Source organism: Pongo abelii, chromosome 12 (genome assembly GCF_028885655.2).
Source record: "Pongo abelii isolate AG06213 chromosome 12, NHGRI_mPonAbe1-v2.0_pri, whole genome shotgun sequence".
NCBI classification, from domain to species: Eukaryota; Metazoa; Chordata; class Mammalia; order Primates; family Hominidae; genus Pongo; species Pongo abelii.
This window is the reverse complement of record NC_071997.2, coordinates 62,405,043-62,432,616: the sequence shown is the minus strand read 5'-3', so window position 1 is coordinate 62,432,616 and position 27,574 is coordinate 62,405,043. Positions and strand designations below refer to the sequence as shown.

General features: G+C 41.9%; 1 protein-coding gene across 2 annotated transcripts; it reads left to right on the top strand.

The window, feature by feature from the left end:
* Positions 1 to 1,520: 1,520 nt before the first annotated feature.
* MXD1 (MAX dimerization protein 1) lies at positions 1,521 to 27,328 on the top strand. Of its 2 annotated transcripts, XM_002811931.4 has the most exons (6): positions 1,521 to 2,050; positions 2,768 to 2,867; positions 8,374 to 8,403; positions 21,921 to 22,035; positions 23,804 to 23,963; positions 24,789 to 27,328. In XM_002811931.4, exons 1-6 carry the CDS (start codon positions 1,978 to 1,980, stop codon positions 24,974 to 24,976), a joined length of 666 nt encoding a protein of 221 aa, XP_002811977.1. In that variant the 5' UTR covers positions 1,521 to 1,977; the 3' UTR covers positions 24,977 to 27,328. The 2 variants fall into 2 exon arrangements, with proteins under 2 accessions (XP_002811977.1, XP_054404079.1); XM_054548104.1 differs by lacking the exon at positions 8,374 to 8,403.
* Positions 27,329 to 27,574: the final 246 nt, after the last annotated feature.

Here is a 27,574-nt window from a genome sequence, read left to right as displayed (position 1 = left end):
TAATGTAGGTACGATACCTACACATAGTAAGCTATTATATATTGGCAACAATAATAAACTTTTAAAAAAGAAATATGTTCATGCTTTACTCATTTGTATTTTGGGGACTCAACCTACCAAGAACTTTATTTCTACTTTTAAAATTGGAGATGTCTGTCAGTACATTGGCAGTGTAGCTTGGTTTGCCAGATAGCTTTCATTTCAAAAATTTTAATAGGTTTAGGGACCGATCTTTAAACTTTTTAGTTCTGTATACATAACATTCGATTAAGCATTTATATTGGTACCACCCCATGCGGAAACACACTATTTGCAGACGTCTTAAAGAGTATTCTTGGCCGGGTGCGGTGGCTCACGCCTGTAATCCCAGCACTTTGGGAGGCCGAGGCGGGTGGATCACCTGAGGTCAGGAGTTCGAGACCAGCCTGGCCAACATGGTGAAACCCCGTCTCTACTAAAAATACAAAAATTAGCCGGGCATGGTGGTGGGCACCTGTAATCCCAACTACTCAGAAGGTTGAGGCAGGAGAATCACCTGAACCCGGGAGGAGGTTGCAGTGAGCCGACATCGCGCCATTGCACTCCAGCCTGGGCGACAAGAGCAAAACTCCCTTTCAAAACAAAAAACAAACAAAAAAAACCCAATAATCTTGTGAGTGTTTTCATCTAGAATTAAAAGGGAGGGGAAAACCCCAAAAGAGATTTAAGTCAAAGAATCTTAGGGTTTAATCCCATTCTGTAGGTTCAGGAAGTCTCTGAGCTTTAAAAAGCCGCTCGCGTGAAAGTAATTAATTATTCCATCACTTCCCGGGGGTGGAGGGGGGTGCGGAAAAGGCGCATGAGCTCAATGCTGTATACTGCAGCCCGATTCCAGCTCTTTCTTGAGGGCAGAAAAAACGCCGGGCGGCGAGCATTTAACAACGGCCAGGCTTTTCTTCTCAAGCCCCACAGCAGCCACGTGGCGCCTGCCCGAGCTCCCGGCTCACCGGCCACTAGTCTGCACCGCTCTTCGGGAGGATTCGCGGCTGGGCCCTCGCCAGCCCGAGTTCTGCGAAGCCCGGAACCTCCAGGGCCGCGGCCACCAGACCCAGGGCTCCGGCCCCGAACCCAAGCGGGGCAGAGCGCCCAGGCGACGCGAGGTGCCAGCCTTCCATTTGAGGGACGCCTGGCAGGTCCCTGGAAGTTTCCCCCGGGGACAGGTCTTGGCAACAGGTCCGAGGCAAGGCCGGGTGGAGCAGAGCTCCGCAGCGGCTGGTGAATCAGCGCCGCCCAGCGCCGGACCGGCCCTCCCAGCCAATGCCAGACCTGGTGGGGAGCAGCCAGGCTGCTGACCATCAGCCACTTAGGGCTCGCCTGGCCTGGAGAAAGGTGACATCATCGTAGCTGGGAGGTTTCCCAAGGCTTCACCAATGGGAGACCGGCGAGGTGCTTGCCTTCTGCAGCTCTTGGCCAATACTAACAAAGCAAAAGGGGGCCCGGGTTGTTGGTATAGAACCAATGGGAAACAAGGAAGGAGCACGAGGCGGAGTTGCGAATCCTGTCACCAATTGGAAGGAGGGGGTGGAGCCCGGGCCTTGTCAAGTGTGACCAACCAGCGAGAGGAGCGGACTTTGCGGGGTGGAGCCCTGAAGCCTTCTCCCAATCGCACAAGTGTAGGGGCGGGGCATTCTTTGGGGGGCCCAATGAGGAACGCGGCCGAAGCTGGCCTGTCAAGAGAAGGGGCTGGGGGCGGGGAGATGGTGAGTCGGGGATAAACACTCCGCGGCGGTGGCGGCTGCTGCTCTGCTCCGGGTTCTGTCACTGTGTCGGCGGTGCCCAGCTCACTGGCCCCCTCCCTCTCTTGTCGAGCGTGGTTGCCAGAGAGGCTCTCTCAGCCCTGCTCCGCAGGGTCCACAGCGGGCTCCACAGCGGTCCGGCGGCGGCAGCGAGCCCGTGGGCAGTGGGGGTTGGTCCCGTGGCTCCGGCCCCCGGTGCAGAATGGCGGCGGCGGTTCGGATGAACATCCAGATGCTGCTGGAGGCAGCCGACTATCTGGAGCGGCGGGAGAGAGGTGCACGGGGACGGGGAGGAGTCCACTCGAACCGAGGCCGGGGGTCTTGTGGGGCCGGCCTCAGGTCCGGGCGCCCAGCCGTTCCGGGGGTGGTTGGAGGCGGGGAGACCGCGAGCGCTCCCAACCCCTCCGGCTCTCCCCAAGCGCGGTCCGAAGGGAGGCCGCCGCTGCCCCAAAGCAATGAATGGGGTGGAGAAGGGGCTGCCGCCCGCCGGGGTCCCGAACGCTGCCGTTTCCCAGCCCTTCACGAGTGGGTGGCCGGGGCCCCCTCCAATAGCCTCCCTGGTTTACCTCACGCGGGCTGGTCCCGGCCGGCCCCCAGGTGGGCCCGGTGCCCCAGTCTCCTGGGCAGAGAAGCAGCGCCTCCCCGTCCCCGGCTCACGGTGCTTGCCCCGCACCTTCGCCTGAGCTGGTCCCACTTAACCCGCACCAACCTGCTGGATGTAGCCAGTGGGAAACCCAGGCTGCGTGAGCTTAGCCACTACTGTGTCTTTCTCAACAATGAGCAGCTGGAATCCTCCTTACACCTGCTCCGAACTGACGATATTCACACAATTTTTTTTTTAAATCATTGTTCTCAGAATTCCACCTTACTCCATTTAATTATTTCCACAATTGTCTTTTAAAGATAAATAAAGGAAAAAGGAAATACTGTAGAGAGGAGAGAGTATTAAATATTCTGGGCCCATTCATTAACTGGATCCTCCTGTTTTCTAGAAGCTGAACATGGTTATGCCTCCATGTTACCATACAATAACAAGGACAGAGATGCCTTAAAACGGAGGAACAAATCCAAAAAGAATAACAGCAGTAGCAGGTAATTTGGTAAATACTTCTTTCTGTCTTTTAGATTATATTGTAGGTGACACAAACTGCTGAATGTAAGTTGCCTGTTGTGATTATAACCCTATAAAATTACATTGTGGCCGTCATGATTCAGTAATGTACACATGGACTTAAGCCATTGCAGGAAGCTGTTTCTGTTTGGGTTGAGGGAACTGAAAAGAAAAATAGAAATGTTTTACATTTCTTTATGAACTTTATGCAAAATTTAATTTCGCTTTTCTTCCCTTTTGGAACAAAAAAAATCTGTGGAAGCTTCAAGTGAGATTAGCAACAGTGACAATATTTTCCCTTCAGAAGTTGCAGATTCAGGGCAAGTTTTCTATAAGTCAAAATGTTGGACATTATCCATTTCTTTTACTTTTCATAGTAATGATTTTATAAACACATTAAAGTACCTGACTTGGCATAAGTGATAGGATCTCATACTTGACATGTAAATTAAATACAGTGGTTTGTTTGATACTCTAATTTGTCACCTCTATTTGTAATGGCAAAGAGGAATGATTGAGGTTAAAACCTACCTCTTTAGTGATAGAGGAATATATAATACCAAAATATTAATATGCTACAACCTTTCCATGTTAGCCTTATAGATTATCTTATACTGTAGTTCTTAAAAGCTGTGAATCTCACTGGAGATTTGGTTCATGGTCAGTTAAATCACATATTAAAGTCCTATGCCTAGTTTCTGGTACATACAAATAGTCCATCAATGTTACTGCCCGTTTCCCCCCTTCTTTGCCCTTAAAATATAGTTGGCTAGGAAATTTGTTCTATTAGATCTCTTCAACTATACCTTTCCTGCCAGTAAATTAAAAGCATTGACATTTTCGTCACTGGTTTAGAATCTTTATCCCTCCCTCACCCTCATGAATAACTCCTTGCAAGTATCTATTTGGATATCTTCTGTGGCTTAATACAGACCAGGAATTTCCCACTTAAACCTAAAAATCACTTGTTCTTGCTGCGTCTTCTGTACTTGGTTTACCTCTTTGTATCGTTAGTGGAACCACAGGATGTGAGCAGCATTACTTGTGCCATGCCCTTGAATAAAAATGGCACTTGAAGGATCAACCTGGTAATTACCTGGTGGGTTTTGCTTGTCCTCCCACCTTAGCATTACCTGAAGGTGGTAGCCAGTAGTTTTGTGCATGGGTATGAAGGCACTTTAAGAAAGATGTTAATACTGACTTGTAATATGCAATGGTATAAAAACAATTAAGCTGTGTTGCATTTTGTTACAGTATTTTTTAAAATTTTGTTTAGAAGAATTTTGAGGCCTTTCAGTTAATTTTTCTGGGAAAGCATCGTCCATTTTTGCTTTTATTATTGTCCACTAATGATTTGAGAGGAATTGTCCAAGTTACTTATTGAGGCTTAATACCTTAACACTTTATTTTTTTCCTTAGTTTCATAGGAAGGTTGTAGGGGATGTTCACTAGTGGGGATAAGAAAATGAGATGTTGAAGTGACTTGGTCCCAAAAGATGATTAGGAAAGAAAAATAATAGTAGTTAAGAATCTTAAGCCAAGAAATGGATTTTTTCTAGTATCTTCTCTTTAATAATCAGTACCATGCCAAAAAAAAAAAAAAAAAAAAAAAGGCTACAAATCCTTCTGTTAATGGGTTGGTTTGCTTTCCATGGTTAGAGACAGGGGATTATCACAGCTGTCCATATACCTGACTGATAGTGAGTCAGTGTAATATATTCAATGGTGTAAGGATTTCTGAGAGACCATGATTAAACCTAGAGGTAGCACCAGCCAAACGTGTGAGGCAAGAGCAGGTAGTTTTCTTTCAGTGTGATCATTTCCTTCATGACTCATTTGGAATAGCTCCTTTCTGAGGAACAAGCAATCATAATGGAGAAAGCAGCTTGACCCCATGGTTTGAATCGGCTTTATATCCTCAGCCATGTATGGTCAGAATTTTGAACTGAGGTAAAGGATAGGGAGAGATTACTGCTGGTTTACATAACCCTTGGATAACAGTTTATTCTTGTTCATACAGGTTGAAATGCTGTGCTTTTTGCTTGTAGAGTCTGGGGAAGTACTCTTCCTTGGACAATAAAAGATAAGATTTTGCCACATAGGAAACTTCTTGGGAACTGAAAATGCAGATCTTATTCACGTTTCTCTAGTTGCTTATTAAAACAACAAAAATGAAAATGAAATTGTGAATATCAATTGTTTTTGAAATTATCCATAGAACTGCTGGAATATGGGAAGATGGAAGTTTCTTTCCTACTGATTTTTGAGGTCAATTACTAATTATTTAGAATTAAAATCTAGAACTTTTTAAAAGTGTGTTTTGTTCAGTAAGTAAAGCAAGCTTTGGCACTCACGTGAAAGAGGAAGTTCAGGACTTGCCACCCAGTTGTTTTATAAGACAGTGGCTAGAGTGACCTGACATGAGGAGTGTTTTTGAACCCAAGAATTTTTCCTGGTTATCTCAGATACGCCGTAATTTGGCTTAGTTTTTTTTTAATTAGAGTGTATTTTTAAATGGTGAAATTTGACCTTTATCGGTGATTCCAGAGTTATCCATTGTTTTCCATAATCACATGGAAAATAGTTTTGACACAAGGTATCAATGTGTTCTTACAATGCTTTAATTAAAAACGTAAATGTTTACCCATCAATGGAGGTGGCTGGCAGTCTCGGAACTGATCATTTTTGAAAGGGCTGCTTTTTATTAATAACTCAGTTTCAGTAAACTAGATACACTTTAGTAATGCTCTAGCCATTAGGTATAAGTCCCCCTTTAAAAAGCACCATGTGTTTAACACTCAAGTAATCAAATAAAATCTGTAGTTTTAAAAATTTTGTTCAAATTTTGGAAGAAGTTGTGCTTCTATGGAGTTTGTTTAAAAGTTTATTTTGGGGATTCAGAATTTTGCATAAGTATGTAACTCTGTTTATTAGTTTATCTGTATATTTTCAAAGAATCCAAAAATATTTTGGCAAGAATTTCCTGTGTGCTGTTATTTTCTCTCTTCTCAACCTATTCACTTTACTCTCCTCCACCTACAAGGGATGGTCCTTGTCTACAGTTAAAGAGGGTAATCTCAACCAACTGTTGGCATATACTTTCATCCATTTTATTTTATTTATTTATTTATTTTTAGATAGTCTCGCTCTGTTGCCTAAGCTAGAATGCAGTGGCACCATCTCGGCTTACTACAACCTCTACCTCCTGGGTTCAAGTGATTCTCCTGCCTCAGCCTCCCGAGTAGCTGGGATTACAGGCATACGTGACCATGCCCGGCTAATTTTTGTATTTTTAGTAAAGACGGGGTTTCGTCAGGTTAGCCAGGCTGGTCTCGAACTCCTGACCTCAAGTGATCCACCCACCTCAGCCTCCCAAAGTGCTGGGATCCCACCGTGCCCATCTACTTTCATCCATTTAAAAAAATCTGTCAGGCTTTGAACTTACTAGTCCCGGTTAAAGTTAAAATGCCATGTGCTTTAGAGCCAAAGGTTTGCAGTATATGCCAGATTTTTGTTAACTATAGTATCCTGTTGGCCATTGAAGGCAATAAACCTTCAGAACAATGTGACTGGAGAATGCTGAGGGATAACCAAGTGAATCAATGTAAAGCTTTTATTTCTTTTTAATTGAGATGGGCTCTTGCTGTGTTGCCCACACTGGTCTCCAACTCCTGAGCTCAAGCAATTCTCCTGCCTCAGCCTCCCAAAGTGCTGAGATTACAGGTCTGAGCCACCATGCCTGACAATTTTAAAGTTTTGTTTTTTGTTTTGTTTTGTTTTGTTTTTGAGATGGAGTCTCCCTCTGTCTCTAGGCTGGAGTGCAGTGGCACGATCTCAGCTCACTGCAACCTCCGACTCCCTCATTCAAGCGAGTAGCTGGGATTACAGGCACGCGCCACCACGCCCAGCTAATTTTTGTATTTTAGTAGAGACAGGGTTTCACCATGTTGACCAGGATGGTCTCAATTTCCTGACCTCATGATCCGCCTGCCTTGGCCTCCCAAAGTGTTGGGATTACAGATGTGAGCCACTGCGCCTGGCCTGAAACTTTTAAGTTAACCAATTTTGGATTGGTTTGAATACATGAGGTCCATGTATTGTTTACCTAGAAAACAAATATTCTAAACTTAAAATACTGTCATTTTCTCATTTATTTTTTCTTCGTGAATAAAAATTGATTCCCAAGATCCCTGTGAAAGAAGTTTAATGCTAGGTTGGAAATTTCTCATTTCAAGACAACCTCCTCACTTCTGCTGCCATCCCCCCACATTCACTGTCCTCACCCCCCATTCTCTGATCAGTGAACTTGGTGGTGGTGCCCCTGATGTAAATGAGTGGCTGAGCACTCTTGAGGTGGTATTCCTTCATGATTGCTGTGAGAATTTATTTCCTAAGCCCAGTAAGGTGCTGATTATGGCCCCACAGAATTCATGAGCTGAACCAGGGAGTAAACTCCTGAGCTGGTTAAATGCTAGAGAATTTTCATAAGAAAGGTCAAGATTCAGCTCTTTTATAATGCTGGTAGCTTCTTCCAAATTTATAACTGGTTAGGAAGGGGTTGTGTGAGGAGGACACTAAAGGAGCCGCACTGACTTCTTATGACTTTATGGTAACTTGTCCGTAAAGTCTTAGGCCAGACCTTGTCTTTAAGGTCAGCCATAAATACACTAATCATATGGTTTCATATCCATCACACCTTTCATCCAAGGCTCTCTAATCAGTTTTACAGCTGTTACCTTATTGGTCCATACTTGTTCAGTAAATAATTTGTAATTATTTTTATTCTCATTTTATAGACAGGTTAACCAGTAACAGAATGGTAAAGAATTTTATTCATTCCACAATATATCAGTGGCAAAGCTGGACTTCACATTTCACTAACTTCTGCTTTAACCAACCTACCATCTTTATATTGAGCTGAACTTTGGAAACCCCTTCCTAAAATCATTTGGTTGCTATTTAACAGTAGCATCTTGTACATGATAGTTACTTCAGGGAGTCAGAAGATTGGGGAAGGGGGTTATTTTACTATTTAAAACAACATAGTCAAGCAACTTTACACAAAATTTTGGTGTATGCTACCCCTAGGGAAAACTGCAGGGGTGGGGTAGGGTGCTACCTCCCCTGTTCTACCCTTAGACTACAGAAAGCTTTGTCGTATTATATAACGCAAATTCACATTGCATCGTGCAGCTGTTTTTGTATAAATAGACCCCTTTTATTTCTTGTCTTAAAATGGATTATTTTTCCACTAGAGAAGGCATGCTTCTTGTTTTGTCGCTTTACCTTGAACTCTATTTTAGGATTTACATTTATCTAACTCTTCAAATGGACTAATTTTTTTAGTAGAGCCCAGTGAATTTTTCTCCCTTTCTACATCTCTCCTATCAACTTCGGAGAGAAAGAAGTTAAAAGAATTGTGTTGGTGTTGAAGTAGTTCTTTAAGACAAAAATATCTTATTCTTCTCTTATTGTTCCCTCTTTCAGATCAACTCACAATGAAATGGAGAAAAATAGGTGAGTTGGGGATTTGGGAGGTGGAATGCGGGGAGCTTTGTTGCATTCTCTGTTCATTAAGTTCAAACTTGGTTGCTCTTTTTGACTCTTCCCACTAGTAGCACCTGATTTCAGAATTCACCCAGCGCCCTGTAAGCAGCATTGCTCCTAACTTACTTAGGTAGATGTAGAGCTTGCCTGTTAAAAGACCACACCCCTAACCCTCACCCCCACCAGCCCACTCCTGAAGAAGGCCTTTGAATGACTATTCCACAGACCAAAGCATTTTAGTCAGAGGCAACATTTCCACAAATAGTGTTTTTAAAAAATTACATGCTACTGAATATAACTGGCAGTGTTATCTAAAATACATATACACAGGTATATATACACAAACATAATATACATGTATGTATATATTAACACGTGTGTATTAACATGTGTATGTGTGTGTATTTGCAGTTTACTTGTGAATGAAGAGTCTCAAAATTCAGGCAAATGTATGCATGGCAGAAATTGGAGATGGTGCCTAACTAGAGGAGGCCTGCCACCCTCACTGGGCTCCATCTTGCTTTAGCCTGAGTGGAATCTCTCTCACCTGGATTGCCTCTTACTGCTTACTTAAATCTTTATTTTCCAAATCAAGTTGCCCCTCTTTCAGTGAGGCAGCTGAGTGGTTCTCAACTCTGGTTGCACATTAGAATCACTTGCAAAGCTTTCTGTGTATTTTTAAACATATTTTTATATTAAACACCTTATACACATACACCTGTATATTTTTCTGGTGAGGGTAGAGAACAAAGGTTTATTTCTGCTGATTCTATAAAATAACTTTTTATTATAGAAAATTTCAAATCTGGCCAGGTACAGTGGCTCACACCTGTAATCCCAGCACTTTGGGAGGCCAAAGTGGGTGGATCACCTGAGGTCAGGAGTTCGAGACCAGCCTGGCCAACATGGCAAAACCCTGTTTCGACTAATAATACAAAAACTAGCCAGGTGTGGTGGCACGTGCCTGTATTCTCAGCTACTTGGGAGGCTGAGGCAGGAGAATCGCTTGAACCCTAGAGACGGAGGTTGCAGTGAGCCGAGATCCTGCCACTGCACTCCGGCTTGGGCAACAGAGTGAGACTCCGTCTCAAAAAAAAAAAAAGTAGAGTGACTAATGTAATCAACTCCTATGTATCCATTACCCAGCTTCAGTAATTATCAGCATTTTGCCAGTCTTCTGTAAGCAAAACCACCTCTTCCCATGAAGTATTTTAAAGCAAATTTTCTTGTATCTCTAGTAAACACCAAACACACACACACTACACACAAAACACCCAAAACAACAACAAAAAAAAACCCACTTGCTTTTACCATACTGAAAAAAATTAATGATAACTTTGTGGAGCTTTTAAAAGCCAACAAACAAACAAAATAATGCCCAGACTTTACCCTTGGCAATTCTGATTTAATTGGTTTGGGTTGAGGCTCTGCACTCGTATGTTTCAAAAGCTCCCCAGGTGATTCTCATGTGCAGCCATGGCGGAGAACCATTGAACTAGCCTCATTCTGGTCTCTGAGCTCTCATCAATTTGAAATGCGGGCTACCCATCCAAATTGAGTGCTTTCTCAGTGCCCTGCATGAACAAGAAAAGAATGTGTAATGATGGCTCTATAAAGACGTGGTTATTTCCTGCCATCCCTCTTTGAAAAAGGAGCCTGACTCTGAAAGTCAGGATCTGAATTATATTTATGTTTAATCAGTGAAAGGGCAGACTAAACCCTTCCCAGGCAGCTAGAATCCGGGAAGAGGGCGGTTAGCTTTACTCCACTATGGAATTGTGTGTGTGTGTGTGTGTGATGGTGAGTGTGCCTCACTGCACATATGCTTCTGCTCATCCCTTCGTCTTCCCTTTTAATTGTTCTATGATTGTGACTGACCATGTTTTAAGTTGGAGCTTCCTTTATGCTTTAGCTATTTACATATCATGAACTAGAAACTCAAAAGCATCTCTTCTTAAAGGGGAAAGGTAGTCAGTTGTGGCTTCTCTTTCTCATCTTTAGATTTTCTCTTCAGATTCTCTCCTTTCTTCCTGCCTTTGCAGTGATGTGGGTAAACCGGGACTATTTCTGCTGAAAAGTCTTCTAGTTCTTCGCCCCTCATAATGCTTTAGTTTGGTATTTATTTTTATTATTATTAAAATTTGATCACTTCACATAAAAACTTACTAAAACTTTGTGACTTTTGCCTCTGCAGGAATGCCACAGAATGCCAATTGTATTATTTATTCTAGCACCTCAGGGATGTTTCTTTTCTGTCTATGGTGGCCCCAGAACTTGTGCGTGTTACTGGGTATTAAATGCGTTCATAGTAGAGTATTAAATCAGCAAGGTCCCCATCCCAGATAAATGTGCAGTTTGTCCAATGGGAAAGATGCAGAGACAGTTTCAGTTAATATACTAAGTGCTAAGATTGAGATGTGCACAAGAAGCTAGAGGTAAAAATTCTGGAAAACTGCACATGAAGTCACCACTAGGCAAGCTGCCTATAATTGAGCTTGCTTGTATATGACCAGTCAACTTCTGCTTGTTTAAGGGTTATCTAGTTTCCTTCTTTTCTTTTTTGGAATTTGGTCTTTTAAGGTCTTGATAATCTTTCTAGTCTAGCGCATGTGAACAGAACAGAAGGAAAATCAGGACTCAGTTTACTTAATTTAAGCAAGCATTGGTTGCTGCAGTTCAGGGGAGGTTAAAGTTACTGGGCTCCACTCTCTTATTAGTGTGGATGCTTAAGAACTTCAGGGTTTGGAGGTCAGTTGAACAGCTGTTTTTGTACTCTCCCTGGTTTTAGTAGCTGAGTTCTATAAAAGAATACCACTCTGGTAAATGCTAATATACTTTAGCCATTTTTTACCTGATAACATTGCATAAAAAGATTATCATGGCTTTCATTGCTTCTTGGCCTTTTGACTAAAATCAAGTGTAAAAAGATTGCCATGGCTCTCAAAAAAAAAAAAAAGGAAGAAGAAGAAAAGGCAACTTAGGAAAAGAACTTCTAACAATGGGATTTTCCCTTTTCTTGATATTGCAGAGTTGATTATACTTGGGTTAGTTTTCTTGAATGGAAACCTTTTCTATGGCACTTTAGAGATTCTAAATAATTAGTGTTACTCTATGTTATCAGGACTTCACCGTAAGGATATTATACCCAACACCAACACTTTAAAGTATCTTTGCATTGGTGGGACAATAAAAGAAAAGACTTCTAGAATGGTGGTGGTGGTAGTATTTTCTACTCAACAGAATAGGTGTTGAGCACCTAAGATGCCGTGTAGTAGGTGCTTGTACTACAGAGTCCAGTAAAGGCTATGCACTGCTATGGAGGAGCTCAGATTAATATCACTCTACAGGGGGTTTGTCAGTCAGCACATGGCATGTGTTTCTCTGCATTTTAGCTAATTTTCTGGGTCTGTTCTCCTAAGAAAACACCCTTGGGAGGGTGGGGTATGTGTGTGTGTGTGTGTGTGGTTTTTCTTTTCTTTTTTTGAGAAATATAGAAAATAATACTAAAAATTTAAATCGTCCGTAGTTCTAGCACTCAGAGAAAACCGATGGAACTTGGATATATATCTTTCCAATTGTTTTGGAAAAGAACTGAAAATATAGTTTTGTGTAGAAAGTTAGAAAATTCAGAAAAGCACAAAGAATATAAAAATCACCTGTAATAGGCCTCTCAGAGGTAACACCTGCTAACATTTGTTCTATATCCATCTAGACTTTTGTGTGTACTTTTTTTTAACCAACATGGGATCATATAGTAATAATTTGTAGCATCTTTTCCAGTTATAAACATTTTCCAATGTCATTAAATCTCCTTTTCCAACATTACTTAATGCCCAGTATTATATTATATGAATATGTTAAACCTCATATAATCAGTCCCCTAGTTTAGATTCTTCCCAGAACCTAAACAATGCTTTCTTAAACCACCTGTAGAAAAATCTCTGTCAACATCATAATTATTTCCTTAGGATAAATGTATAGCTATGGAATTGATGGTGAACACGTTTTTAGGATTGCTGGATTGTCTGCCAGGCAGGTTACAGGCAGTATTTTCCCTACACTTCACAAGTTGATGTTATAACTTAAAACCTTTATGAGTTTGATAAGTAAAAAATAAAAAAAAAAAACCACACAGGCAACTTGTTTTAATTTGCATTTCTCATACTACTAGCATAGTTGAACAATTTTTATGTCTTTGACTCTGTGTGTCTCTTTGTGTGATCTTTATTTTAAAAAGTTTCCATAATATAAAGGACATATATGAAAGATATTGACGCTTTTTCTGTCACATAACTGTCCAGTTTATCATTTAGCTTTACAGAATCAGTCTTCCCTCACTGATTCGTGTTGCTGCCTTTGGTGTATACTTAATTTTTGTTTATGGCTAAGTCTCTTTCTAGACTTATTCTTCCAGTCCATTGATCCATCTCTTCTTCGTATGCCAATATGTACCCTTTCATTCTCCTTTTTTTTTTTTTCCATGCTCTTATCTATTTTCACCAGTTTATTTTTCCTGAAAAAAATTTTAATCTGTGAATTCCCCAACCCCTAAATTCTTTTGGGAGTTTAAAAATTGACATTGCGTAATTCCAATATAAATTAACCTTTAAAAGTTCATGCTTATATATTAGATCTTTTCATCCAGGATTTGGTGTGTGCCTTAATTTATTCAGATCTCTCTTCTGTCTCTAGGCAAAGTTTTGTAGCGAAGTTTTCCACACAGGTCTTATACATGTCCTGTAAAAGGTATTCCTGGATTTATATATTTTTAGATTGCTATTGGTTTCCCATCTTAGTTAACTGATTGATTATTGTTGGAATATAAACATATTTGAATCTTTTGTTGTTACATACCCTTTATTGATGATAATTCTGCTATTTCTTTCTCTTAACTGAGAATTCTTCCAATTTAAAATAAAGCCTTTCAATGAATCCCTCAGCAAATGGAGACTGAGTGAGCACGTGTAAGCTACAGCCAACAGGTCAGGAGCCAGGTGGTAGAATAGACTCTTTTTTCAAAAGATGGCTCTGGCATCTCCTTTAACAGTAGACATCCATTTTTCTGGAGTCTGTGCAGCTCTTGCTAGAATTAGGTGCCTGGTCTAGAGCTACTACCTCTGCCAGAGTCTTCTGACCCTGTGACAGAAGATTTCCGTGTGTGCTCCATGGGGAAGACTCCGCAGCCCAATCTAAGCTGTTATTTCCATTTGGTCAAACAGTATTTCAGTGGCATCTGGTCTGGCATGAGAAATCAATTCAGTCAGGTCTCTTCTGGAAGAATATTCTAATTGATTACAGGTCCCTATAGTTGTTCCTTTTGGGTTTTGATTTTTCAAATGACCAAGTCCCTTATATGGGAAGGGCTGGGGCCTGACTTTTGCACTGGGCCTGAGTTGTGGTATGCATTGCATCACTCTTATTGTTTCTGAACTTTCTTGACCACATTCAGATTTCACTCTGGGATGTTGTAACAAGTCCATGTTTGTTGCAACACGGGGTGAGGTTATTACGAAGGAGAGACACAGCGATCAGTGTATAAATCCAATCTATATTGATGGTCTGGAGAAGAACTCATATTTGTACCACAAGAATCATCTTCCTTGTACTATAACCCTTGAGTAGATGACACCTGCCTTTGGCAAGACTTGGAGGAGAGACACATGCTGGTCATTTGACCAATTTCCAGTCTCCTACGTGGAACCCTGGGGCTATTCCCTTACTTTTTGTCATAGGCATTAATAGTCAAATAGTGGGATAGAGCCAACAGGTATGATTGTAATATATATGTTGTATTTGAAAATTAGGCTCTGAAAAGGAAATATTAATGCGGTGTACTTATGTATTTCATACTTTAATAATGAAGTGATCTTACCTCTCCAAAATGTAGCCACTGTGAACTGCTATTTATGTATTATTCACTGAGTATATTACTATCTTTGTATTTTCTACAAAGATTTATCAGCACAATTGTGAGAAATCTTCAAAACCGTTTAGGGTTCCAATTAAGTTGGTAATAATGATGCACTTGGCAATTGTTTATAAAGGGATCATTTTAGAAAAAGGAGGAAAGTATTTTTTCCCTCTTCAAAGCATGACTTGTAGTCTTCACCTAGATTTTTTTTTTTCTGTTGAACCCAGTAGGGCTTTGTTCTCAATGCAGTCTCTTGTGACCCTTGACATTTTAAGGGATTAATTTTAGAAGTCCCATTAATAAAACTTGTTCCTTCTTACTCTATACTAAATACCTTCTTTTCCTTATTATACAGCTCATACATACCCATATCTAAAATTATTTTTGTTCAACCTCCAATTATCTTATAGGATTTAAGATGCTATTTAATTGGGTAAGTCTGTGCCCACACCAAGATAGGTGATAAAATGGTGAAACATCAGAGTTAAACAGGCTACCCTGTTGAGGGTGATCTATTTGGAAAGGAAAAGAAGGTTATGATAGGCTTTGAAGACTTGGAAAGAAGTTAAGTCAGATGGGATGTTTGAGGGTGAGGGAAAAGAAAGAATGTGTTTGGTAAGAGCAAAGGGGAGCCCATTCTATACTTTAGGTGAGAGCTGATATCTATCAGGTTTGAATATAGCTCCTACAAATCATTCTGCAATAATTCATCTACATGTTTGAGCACTCCAACTACATTTTAATTACCTCAAAGGTAGGGACTTGATCTTACTCAATATTGTATCCCAAGACTTGCTGGGGGCGCTGGCTCACACCTGTAATCCCAGCACTTTAGGGGGCCGAGGTGGGAGGATCGGTTGAGCGCAGGAGTTCAAGACCAGCCTGGGCAACATAGTGAGACCCATCTGTACCAAAAAAAAAAAAAAAACCTGTAGTCCCAGCTACTCAGGAGGCTGAGGTGGGAGGATTGAATGAGTCTGCGAAGTTGATGCTACAGTAAACTGTGATGGCACCACTACACTCCAGCCTGGTTGACAATGCAGAAAAAAAAGAAAGAAAATATAGCCTGGGACCTAAGAAAGCAGCAGAACATAACATAATAGTTCTCTCTTTTTTTTTGAGATGGAGTCTTGCTCTGTCACCCAGGCTGGAGTACAGTGGCGCAATCTCGGCTCACTGCAACCTCTGCCTCCCAGGTTCAAGCGATTCTTGTGCCTCAACCTCCTGAGTAGCTGGGATTACAGATGTGCGCCACCACACCTGGCTGATTTTTGTATTGTTAGTAGAGATGGGTTTCGCCATGTTGCCTAGGCTGGTCTTGAACTCCTGGCCTCAAGTGATCCACCCTCCTCGGCCTCCCAAAGTGCTGGGATTACAGGCGTGAGCCACTGTGCCCGGCCCAGCCTGTTACACTTTCAATAAAGAGAAGTAATCACAGATAACAGTGCTTCCTTCAAACACGCACACACATCACATACCCACACACCCCTCATTTGGTACCACTTCTGGTCTTGATTACATCCAAGTCAGGAAGAACTTTAAGGATAGTATATTTAATGCAGGAGGCACTATCCACAGATAGCACCATCTACCTAATAATCCTACTCTGTTGAATCTATTCCCCAATTTGCAGATCTACTAGCCTGAGAGAGATCCCTAGATAGAATCAAGGAAGCATGGTCTGGAGGCAGAAATAAGAAGAGCTACAGTCAGAATTGTCTGAGACAAGCAGGTTAGCCCAGGTGCCTTCTATCAGTGCCAAAGCTCTGGTAGGAGCTGGTGCCTCAAACAGCTCGGCACCTTCTTCATTAATAACTTTCTTCACTTGGATATTTACTTTCCATAATTCATGGCTGGCAAGAGTTAAGGAAAACTAACAGCAGAAATAAGTGGTATCTGAATATATTTTATATTTAAATCTTTAATCTGTTTGGAATTTATTTTGATGTTAACCTCCTCACTCTCTTGCCATTTTCTGAATAATCCATTCTTTCCCTAAGGATTTATGGTGTTATCTCCTTTATGTGCTAAATTCCTGTCTATTCTTAGGTCTGTTTCTGGGGATTTCTGTCCTATTCACTTGATTTGTCTGCCTATTCATGTATTAGTACTATACTGTTTTTAATTATTGAAGCTTTATAATACAATTTAATATCTGGTACAGCACATTCTTCCTCATTATTCTTCTTTTTCAAAAATTTTGGCAGTGTGACACACATCTATTCTTCTAGATGAAGTGTAGTCCCGGCGTTAAAAAGAACACTGTTGGAAGTTTTTTTCTTGGAATTGTGTTAAATTTGTAAACAAACTTGAGGAACATTGACGTTTTTTGTTTGGAGGATTCATATCCAGGAACCTGCTATTTTTTTCATTTACTCAATTTTCTTGTGTCTTTCAACAAAGTTTTATAGTTTTCTTCCCATAGATCCTTCCCAACCTGTTTTAAATTTGCTCCTCAATATGTTAGACTTTCTTCTTGCTATTGCACATGAGATATGTGAAGATCTCTGTGCTTGGACTTCCCAAGTCAATACATATTTGCTTCTATTTTGATTCTCCTTTGGCCATTGCAGTTGAGATCAAGGGAGGCCCAGACTCTTCAGGACACTTGCTCCTGCAGCAAGCAGAAGTGAGGCAGCTGCCTCCCTCCCAACCTTGGAATCCTTTCTACCCCTGCCTCTCTATGATGTGAACAGGAAATAAAGGAATCTTTTATTTTGCATTCATTGGCTTTATAAAACCCTTGCTAATTTTGTAAATGTAAAGAAATAGTACTTTTAGCATAAGCACTTTCTGTGTTTCCATAGAAAATGGATTAGATTTTCCATTAATTATTTTAATGACAAAAGATGTCCATTTTCTTCAAGGAAGTGTTCAGAAAAGTGGATTTTGCCAGATAGCCTCTGTCTGCCTAGTGAGACGTTTTTGAGTTCCCTATTGATTGTAAAAGGAATATCATAGTGCTATTATTATCTGTGTTTGCTCACAGCAATTCTCCTTCTACAGAGGAAGCTAGGATTGAAAGAATAACTGCTACCATATACAGAGTACTCCCTGTCAGACCCTGACCCAAGGGCTTCCATACCTTGTCTCAGTCAATACCTATGACGGCCCTCCCAGGGAGGCGCTTGTCACCCTCATTCTACTGATGAGGAAACTGAGGCTACACAGAGTTAAGTAATTTGCTCAAGGTCACACAGGGAGTAAGTGGCAGAGCCAGGATCTCAAACATTTACTCTTTTTTTTAATATTAACTTCATTTTTAATTTTTGTGGGTATGTAGTAGGTGTGTATATTTATGGGGTACATGAGGTGTTTGATACAGGCATGCAATGCATAATAATCACATCAAGTAAAATGTGGTGTTCATCCCCTCAAGCATTTATCCTTTGTGTTACAAACCATCCAGCTCTACTCTTCCAGTTATTTAAAAATATACAATTATTTTGACTATAGTTACCCTGTTGTGCTATCAGACACTAGATGTTATCCATTCTTTCAAGCTATTTTTTTTTTTTTTTTTTTACCCATTAACCATCCCCACCTCCTCCCCACCCCCACTACCTTTCCCAGCCTCTGGTAACCCTCCTCCTCTCTATGTCTGTGAGTTCAATTGTTTTGATTTTTACATCCAACAAATAAGTGAGAATATGCAATGTTTGTCTTTCTGTGCCTGGCTTATTTCACTTAACTTAATGACCTCCAATTCCATCCATGTTGTTGCAAATGACAGGATCCCATTCTTCTTCTGGCTGAATAGTACTCCATTATGTATATGTACCACATGTCTCCAGACATTTACTGTTAATCACTGCATTAATATTTGGTTGCATAGTGACTGAAAGAATCAGAATTTTTTTAAAAAATTAAAAATCAACAAAATTTGGGATACTTACAACTTAAGAGAATCTATAGTTGTATCTAAATTTGTTATTACTAGTTATGGGCCATACTTGATTCAGAGCATGACTTATTATAGTTCAAAGACTGGTTTCTTTATGCCACTGTAGACCAAAGGTATATCAGCCTATTCAGAATAATTAAAGTTATATTTCTGAAGAGTCAGAAGGTGAAGTTTGTTAAAGTCCATGTCCTAGGTACAAAGCAGTGTGGATCAGTGCTAAAGGAAGAGGCAGCCGGGTGCCAGGAAGCTGGGAGGTAGCTCTTGGCAACAGAGGGAAGACTGAAGAAGATGTGATGGGAGAAGAGTCAACTTCCCTGGTCAGACTGAGGTGTCGGGTGGCTTCCTGTTGAGTATATATGGCAAAACCCTTGCTAGTTTCCCAAACGGGAGTTTGACCTGGTTTAAAATGGGACAGCAGGGCACAGGAGTAGTCAGAACTGAGAAAAGAGAGCTGAGATGGGTGTTTGTTCTGCTTGTTTTGGATCTGGGAGCTCCGTGGGTACTCAGGGCTGGCAGAGGGATTCTAGATCCCAGGAGTTTGTGTGTCTGTTTGTGTATCTGTATATGTGTCAGGGTTGGAGAGCCTTGGTAGGAGTTATACATAACAGAGGGGTCTGTTTGCTTTTTTATCTGATTCAGGGATTGGATTTCACTACTATATGATGGAACTGAGTCTACTTAATATATTTCATTGCTCTCCTGTGGTTGGCCCGGGCACCAGTGTGGGGATGTCTGCAGGCAGTGGCATGTGGGCAGGGGGCAGCCATCAGACTGCAGCAGTGAGGCGCCGGAGAAGGCCAAGGCAGACACTGCCAAAGACAGAGTTGGCTTTGGGTCTCTGCAAAAATCCAGAAAGAATTCTGGTCCTATTTTTGTAGAACTAGGCCAGAAAACACTGAATGAACAAGTATTAGCCTCAGCTGGAATTAGTCAAATGGCTTATTTCTAGTTTCACAACTAGGAGTGTTCTTTGGAAACCCACATTTGGGTAGTGAAAATTGCACTTTCTGGGCAAGACTTCTATAAAGCTAGAAATGACAGTGCATCAAAAGATGACTTTATTATATTTTTATCAGTGGACAAACTTCCTAAAAAAATTCACACACTCATATCTGCATATAAACCAACATCATAAAAGTACTAATATTATACTGTTCTGAATCATGCAGTCTTTGCAAATAACAAGCTGGCTGAAAAATATCTAAATATAATTTTAATTTTTGAACTTTTTCTTCTAATTGGAAAATTAGCTCACACCTGTAATCCCAGCACTTTGGGAGGCTGAGGCAGGCAGATCGCTCGAGGTCAGGAGTTCGAGACCAGCCTGGCCAACATGGTAAAACCCCATCTCTACTAAAAATACAAAAATTAGCCAGACGTGGTGGCGGGCGCCTGTAATCCCAGATACTCGGGAGGCTGAGGAAGGAGAATCTGTTGAGCCTGGGAGGCGGAGGTTGCCATGAGCTGAGATCACGGCACTGTACTCCAGCCTGGGCGACAAGAGCAAGAACTCCATCTCAAAAAAAAAAAAAAAAAAAAAAAAGAAAAAGAAAATTAGTCTATAAGTTTTATGGCAAGAAATAAATTAGACAAATTTATAAATGTATAAATTATACTTTCTTATAGTATTTCTAATAACATGATCTATTTTCATGGCTCTTTTTGAAGAATATTATCGAGGATGAACAAGTATATTTTACATACAAGTTTTCTTCCCTTCCCTGGTCCCCACCGCATGCAGTAGTGGGAGGAGCAAACCTGTAACGTGAATCTTTGCTATGACTCTGCCACATGGACAGGTTTTCAGAACAAGTGAAAGACTTAGAAAATAGTAAAGCCCTTGTCCCATTACCTCTTCCTAGCTCAGAAATGAATGCTGTACTCCTCAAGCTTGCCAAGCCTTAGAGCACCCTTGGAGAGTTTAGGACAACTTCCTCACGACCTAGAAGAGGCAGGAGGCTCGGAAGGAAGGAAGTCTAATGCCTCGCTTACTAGCCCTGCCTTGGGGGAACATCCTGAAGTCTCCCTGGAGAGTGTGAATTGACTTCTTACATTAATATCATGCATATTCACCTGTCCTATAGCTTTCTGAAGCCATTTCCTTCTTTTGGTCTACATTTTCAACTTTTGCTATTACAGTACAATTCTTAAGAGGAAAAAGGGCAAACCTATAAGGCATTGCATTGTTTCCCAATTCAGCTGGAGGAGAGCCTCCTAGACTCCAGGGAGCTCTGCTCCAAGTAGGTTGTGTGTGGGCAATGAATGTTATCTAAAACCTGAAGACTCTGAGCACTGCTGAAGGTGCAAAGATGCAGTAGAGATGGACTCTGTCCTCTAGAAGCTTAAAGTCTAGTTGAATAGATGACACAATCCGTTCAGCAAACACTTATTAAGCATGTGTGTGTTTGAGGCACGGTGGCAGCACAGCAATGATTAAGCTGCAATCCTGACTTTCTAAGGAGACTGCAGTGGATGGTTAAGTAACAAATACAAAACAATTCAGGCAGTACAGTGAACTTCCCAGTGAATAGTATAAACAATTAAGTGGTGCTCAGAAAATAGAGGAATCACTGTGAGCTAAGATGGCTTGGGAAGGCTTTAAGGAGGTGGTAAGCTTAAGCAAAAACCCCAAATCTCGGCTGCTTCTTAACATTCACAGAATCTTCCAGGTTCTAGAATAAAGCACAAACCATTTCAAGGAAATGTAAATTTCTAAATTGGAGCAACTCTCGTGCTCTATCTTCAGTCAGTTGCCGTGGCTGCTTCTTCATCCAGCCCTTCTCCCTCTCCCACTCCGTGTAATTGCATCAGTCTGACATACTCCAAGAACAAAAAGTATAAAAAATGACTCAGTAAAAACCCCCCTCGCTTCCTTCCTTATCTCTGTCTGACTGTTCCTTGCCTTCTCCCTGCCCAGCCAGTTTCTTTTGTGTCATTCCAGAGTTTGTCTACATACAAGAAAACATGAATATAGATTCTTGTTTTCCTCCATCTTTGAGATAGCATGGTATACTCACAGTTTGGAATCTTGCTTTTCTCCACTTAACAATATATCTGGAAAATCTTTCCTAATAGGACATAAAGCACATTCTCATTCTTTTTGATAGCTACATAGTACTCCACGGTGTGGATGTAGCATAATTTATTTAACCAGTTCCCTCCTGGCTGGTCATTTGGGTTGTTTCAATCTTTGCTATTACAAATAAAGCTTCAACAAATAACTCCACAGATATATATGCTCCTTGACTTATGATGGGGTTATGTCTCAAGAAGCCCATCATAAATAAAAAACATCCCAAGTCTAATATGCATTTAATACTTCAATAAACTCATTATAAATTTTAAAAATTGTAAGGTTTACCATCATGAGTCAGGGACCATTACTGTATATAGTGTTTACACATGTGAATGACCATATAATAGCGAATATTATTCCCTACCCCAGCACTTGTATTATCAATAGACTTAGCTTCGAAAACCTTGGATTTTGCTTCTCATTGGTTTTTACCAGAGTTGTCTGGTTCAAAATATGTTTATTCAGCAAGAGGTCATTGGTAGCATTTGCCATCGCAAGGCCTGGGCAACTTCACACTCTTTTAGAACTCATTCTGCCTAGGGTGCTTCTGGCCCACTGTGAAACTCTCAAATGCTACTGTGGTCTTGTTTTCATAGACGGGCTCATCTTCGCTTGTGCCTGGAGAAGTTGAAGGGGCTGGTGCCACTTGGACCCGAATCAAGTCGACACACTACGTTGAGTTTATTAACAAAAGCCAAATTGCACATAAAGGTAAGTGTATTGTTGGCATGCTGCTTTATCTTTATCTGTTCAGTGAGGGTTTGTCTGTTGTTACATCTCCAGGACAGTCCTCTCCCCTGAACTCCTCCAGTCTGGCTATTGGATGAATCACAGGTACCTCAAATGCAACATATTCAAAACCCAACTGAGTGTTTCTCACTCCCATGCACCAGAGGTTAAATGGTCCATCCAACTCTCCATCCAGTTGTACAAGCCAGAAACTCAGGAGTCCGTGATAGCTCCTGCTCCTTAACCATATATCTAGGCCATCTCCAAGGCCTAAATATTTTCCAACCCAGTCTACTTCCATCTTCATCCCCACTGTCTACTGCAATAAAATCCTCAAAGGTCTCCCTGTATCCCTCTGGGTCCCTCCCGTCTGCTTTCCATGCTTCCTGAGGACAGTCCTTCCAAGGCGCAAATCAACATGTGACCTTGTTTAAAATTCTTCTGTGGCTCAGGACAAGCTCTGTCACCTGGCCTGCCCCAGACTCTGCCTTGCCTGGTCCTCACCTGCCTCTGCAGCACCATCTTGTTCCCCAATTCCCCTTTCTCCAGCCCTTCTTCCAGTCCCTGGCACTGTCATATTGTCTTACTTTAGGGCCTTTGTCCATGCTGTTCCCTCTGCTTGGTACACTTTTCCCTCTCTTCTTCACCTAGAGGACTTCTACTTATTCTTCAGATCACAGTGCAAGTCTCTCTAGCTCTGCGAATCCTTCGCTGACTTTCCCAACTCAGTGACCTCCTTCCTGTGACAGGTGGTCCCATCACTGGGTATCTCTTAGCCCTGTCATAACTGACATTTGACAGTGGTTTGTGTGACCATTGGGTTGTCTCAATCCTTAGACTGTACACCCCACGAGGGAGGGGACTGGCTTTGTGCTCACCTCGCAGCCCCAGCACCTCCTAGGGTGTCGGGCACAGAGTTGACACTCTCTATGCTACCTGAATAGCAAAGGGTAAGGGGAGTTGGATTCAAAGTCTTGAGAGCCGCAGCCAAAATCCCTGTTTAGCATGTTTGTATAATCATATTATAGTTGGACAAATGTTACTTTAATTATGGTTAGAAGCCTGCATTCATGACAATTCTGGGAGAAAACCTCTATTTAAAGCAAAACAGCTACAATTAAACAATCTTCTTAATTATCTGAAGAATATGAGAAGCTGGGGGCAGATTTGTAAAAATGAGTATTCTATGGAAATGTGTTTTCTAAACTCTTCTGTTGGACAAATTAGAATCAGGACATCAAAAGGGACTATTATTTCCTGCTAACAAACAGAAGTTAATTGAGATTTGGCATGACACAAAAAAGTGCTTATGTAATTGGGACATGTACTTGAATAAACATAGTTTTAAATGGAAGCGTGTTTCTTAAGCTCCCATCACGTGCAGTTTTCTAGTCCGGAGATCAGGTGTTCAGGGGATCGCTGCAAACAAGGGAGATCAGGTTGGGGGCTGCTGCCTGCAGTCTTTTTGGTACTAAAACTGAGGGCTACCAGGGTGCCAGCATGTGAGAGCTCACCCCCAGGATCCCTGTGACAGGACAAGTACCCCCAGCACTGGCGATGCTGAAGAGTCAGATGAAGCCAGGAGTCACTGGCCAGTCGACTTCCTGTCTCAGGGAGAAGCTTGATGAGTGGCACCGAAAGGCGTCTGAGGAAGTGTGGCGCATTCCACTGCTAGAAGGGAAGATGCGGGGGCCATTGCCCATTTAGAAATCTCCCTGTGGGGCCCAACAACTACCCCTTTGACTTGCAGAAACTTGAAGATTGTGACAGAAAAGCCGTTCACCAAATAGACCAGCTTCAGCGAGAGCAGCGACACCTGAAGAGGCAGCTGGAGAAGCTGGGCATTGAGAGGATCCGGATGGACAGCATCGGCTCCACCGTCTCCTCGGAGCGCTCTGACTCCGACAGGGGTGAGCCCCTCTCACTCTCCTCCCTGTCTCCCTTGTCCTCTCCCACCTCCAGAGCAGGGGTTCAGTGCTGCGGACAGGAGGCAGAGTGTAAGACACTGGGTATGATGTAGAGAAGTCGAACAGTGTGACCTCCAGTGACAGGTTCCTCCTCCCTGCTAACACTTAGGTGACAACTCCAGAAGAGTTTGATTGGGGTCGGTTTTGAGCCTAGTTTGTTTTGTTTTGTTTTGAGACGGAATCTTGCTCTGTCACCCAGGCTGGAGTGCAGTGGTGTGATCTTGGCTCACTGCAACCCCCGCCTCCTGGGTTCAAGTGATTCCCCTGCCTCAGCCTCCCAAGCAGCTGGGATTACAGGCATGCACCACAAGGCCTGGCTAATTTTTGTATTTTTTAGAGATGAGGTTTCACCATATTGGCCAGGCTGGTCTCGAACTCCTGACCTCAAGTAATCCACCCACCTTGGCCTCCCAAAGTGCTGGGATTACAGGCGTGAGCCAGCATGCCCGGCCAAATTTTTGTATTAGTAGAAACAGGGTTTCACTGTCTTGGCCCAGCTGGTCTCAAACTCCTAACCTCAAGTGATCCACCCGCATCTGCCTCCCAAAGTGCTGGGATTACAGGCGTGAGCCAGCATGCCCGGCCAAATTTTTGTATTAGTAGAAACAGGGTTTCACTGTCTTGGCCCAGCTGGTCTCAAACTCCTAACCTCAAGTGATCCACCCGCATCTGCCTCCCAAAGTGCTGGGATTACAAGCATGAGCCACCGCGCCTGAGTTTTCTGCAGAGCGCTTTCATCAATGTCCTTCTCTCTTGTCCTCCCTGCAGAAGAAATCGACGTTGACGTGGAGAGCACGGACTATCTCACAGGTGATCTGGACTGGAGCAGCAGCAGTGTGAGCGACTCTGACGAGCGGGGCAGCATGCAGAGCCTCGGCAGTGATGAGGGCTATTCCAGCGCCAGCATCAAGAGAATAAAGCTGCAGGACAGTCACAAGGCATGTCTTGGTCTCTAAGAGAGTGGGCACTGCGGCTGTCTCCTTGAAGGTTCTCCTGTTGGTTCTGATTAGGTAACGTATTGGACCTGCCCACAACTCCCTTGCACGTAAACTTCAGTGTCCCACCTTGACCAAAATCAGCTTTGTAACTGTTTTCAAGGAAGTGCTTAGGATTGTGGGTTTCTGATTGCATCCACTAGCTTCTCTTTTTCTCGCCATAAAAATTTGTCTCTGAGAGACTATACATTCCAATCAATTTGAAGCATCCAAGAATTCTTAGACCGAATAAGCAATGTCCACATCTCAGCAGTCCCCCTCTTTGCTCTGCTTGTGTCCTCTCCTAGACCTTTCTTCCAGTTTTCTGGCTTACTGTGTTACTTGCCTAGGAGGAATGTCCAAGTGTGTCTTGTACTTAGGAAACTGAAGGAAACAAACTTTTGAAATTGAGATCCTGATCTCAGAACTCCGAAGTAAGCTTTGAAAGTGGCATTTAAGAGCACTTAACCATGGACCTCACCACCAGTGAGGAAGTCAGTAATACCTCTAGAAAACACGCCCTTCACACCGCACATGCTCATTCCCCCGACGCGCCGCGTGTGGATGGGAGCAGTATTTCTCACTTTAAAATGGACACCTTGATAGTGTGTCTTTGGGGTTGCACAGCTCATCAAAGTTCCAAATTGTTTGTTCTCACAAACAAAACGGTACAATCTATTTTTGTGCGATGTTCTTGGGACCTCGCTGTGTTCTGCTATCTCGAGGCACATTCTCCCCTCCAACTTTGTTAATGCTACTTGTCTCTGGAAGATTTTTTTTTCCTACCTCAGAGATAAATGAGATCTCCATTTCCCACTTAACACAGTGATTATCCTTTTTTTTCCCCCCCGAAATAGTGACATTTGGTCCAATTATAATCTATTTTCCTATTGAACTTTCAGCAATAACTGAGCTATGGCACTAGCAGAGCTAGTAGCCATTATCAGTGAAAGAAGAAGTCCACATTTCTACCCTCTGTTGCAGGTGAACAGGAGAGGATGGTACACCGTTACTAGAACTCCTCTCCTTATTGATTATTTTTGGACACACCCAGAAACTTCTTTATGGAGGCTTTTGGGTTGATAGTTTAAAAGGCTGATTTTTCTTTTTGGTTATGATTTCTCCCTTAAGTGGTCTCCGACTTTGTAGCATTTTTATTTAAGCTAAAACAGAGCACATGTATATGTACATAAGACACATTAAATCTATAAATACTATTTATTCATTTTATATAAACTAATGTAATGGAAAATAAATTCTTATGACTTTGTGCTTTTATAGATGTTCTAGAAACTTTGTATGTAGGTATCTACAAAATTAGTTCATTCCCCTGAATATTTTTGCATTCATATTTTTGAGGTCTTGATGTTTTCAGCCACTGGCGAATCTTTTTCATTGAATTTGAACCATTTGTAAAATCTGTGATGCTGAAGCAGAGTGTGTCACAAAGTGATGAGAACATTCCTAAAATCCATGGACGCACTGCGACCTAAGGGCTCAACGGCTGACTCGGCAGCGGGCAGCCACCCCACGCTCCCCTGCGGTCACTCGCACACCACAGCCTGAAGCTCCCCCAGCGCCTGCACCTCGCACACGGCTAGGGTCAAAGTTCAAACGCACTCCACACGGAAGCTCATTCTATACCCGAAGAGCAATCTCAAAAAGCAAGATTACTTTTGTGTTTTTTAAAAAATGATTCTTTAATGTATTTTTCTAAACGTTCTAATTGGAAGTAGTGGATTCCTAAATGATTTCAAAGTCATCTGTAATTCTGTTTTTGTTTTGTTCTGTTTTTTCTTCATTTCAGCTTTGGGTGGGGGGAGGGGCAGGTGACACAAAGGTTTTTTTTTATTTTTTTTATTTTTGGAATCTTTTCCAATAACCAGCTAAAGATTTGCACTGAAATACAACTTGTATGCCTTTTGCATTTTTAAAGCCTGCTTCCTGGATTTAAGCAGAGTGATAGTGTTCAAAGAGCCAGTTCAGCCTGTAACATATTTGAAAAAGATATGTCTGCACTTTGAGGTCCCTTTTGAATGCCATTCACTAGACCTCTCAAGCATTTTGTTTCATTGCTACATCCAAGCGCCTCACAAGTCCACAATGCGGGACAGCATCAAAAGCTCAAGACTTTGGAAAAAGCTTGTGGGCTTGCACTGGGGGAGGGAAGGGAACAAAATTTGTGTACTTCTTTGTTTAATTTAGAAATAAGGCATCCAAGAGATGCCATTATTTTCTGTGTTTCAATTGTTGTGCCTTTGAGTTAAACTGCATTTTTGTCTTTTGGTTGAAATCTGAAATGTACTGTCCCAATATAAAACAGTAATTATTTGACCTTTGCACTGTTTGTCTGGTCCTTTTCAATTTGATTGCATATAAATGTGGAACTTGATAGAGCTCTATATTTTTAATGCACTTGTGATAAACTGGCAGCAGGGTTAGACATTACTTTCAAAGCTCGAGGTAGACCGAGTCAGCATGCTAGACAGGCTTCTCTCTCTAACCAAAACTGTAATCTTCAGGACCAGCAAACTCAGCCCAAGGCAGCTAATCCCCGCAACCCCATCCTCTGCGCCCCCT

What these genes read in the sequence shown, in the direction of transcription:
- MXD1 (XM_002811931.4), top strand. Translation starts at nt 1,978, where the DNA reads ATGGCGGCGGCGGTTCGGATGAACATCCAGATGCTGCTGGAGGCAGCC. An exon ending in TCTGGAGCGGCGGGAGAGAG is followed by an intron (nt 2,051 to 2,767) that starts GTGCACGGGGAC and finishes CCTGTTTTCTAG; the next exon opens with AAGCTGAACATGGTTATGCC. An exon ending in AATGAAATGGAGAAAAATAG is followed by an intron (nt 8,404 to 21,920) that starts GTGAGTTGGGGA and finishes TTGTTTTCATAG; the next exon opens with ACGGGCTCATCTTCGCTTGT.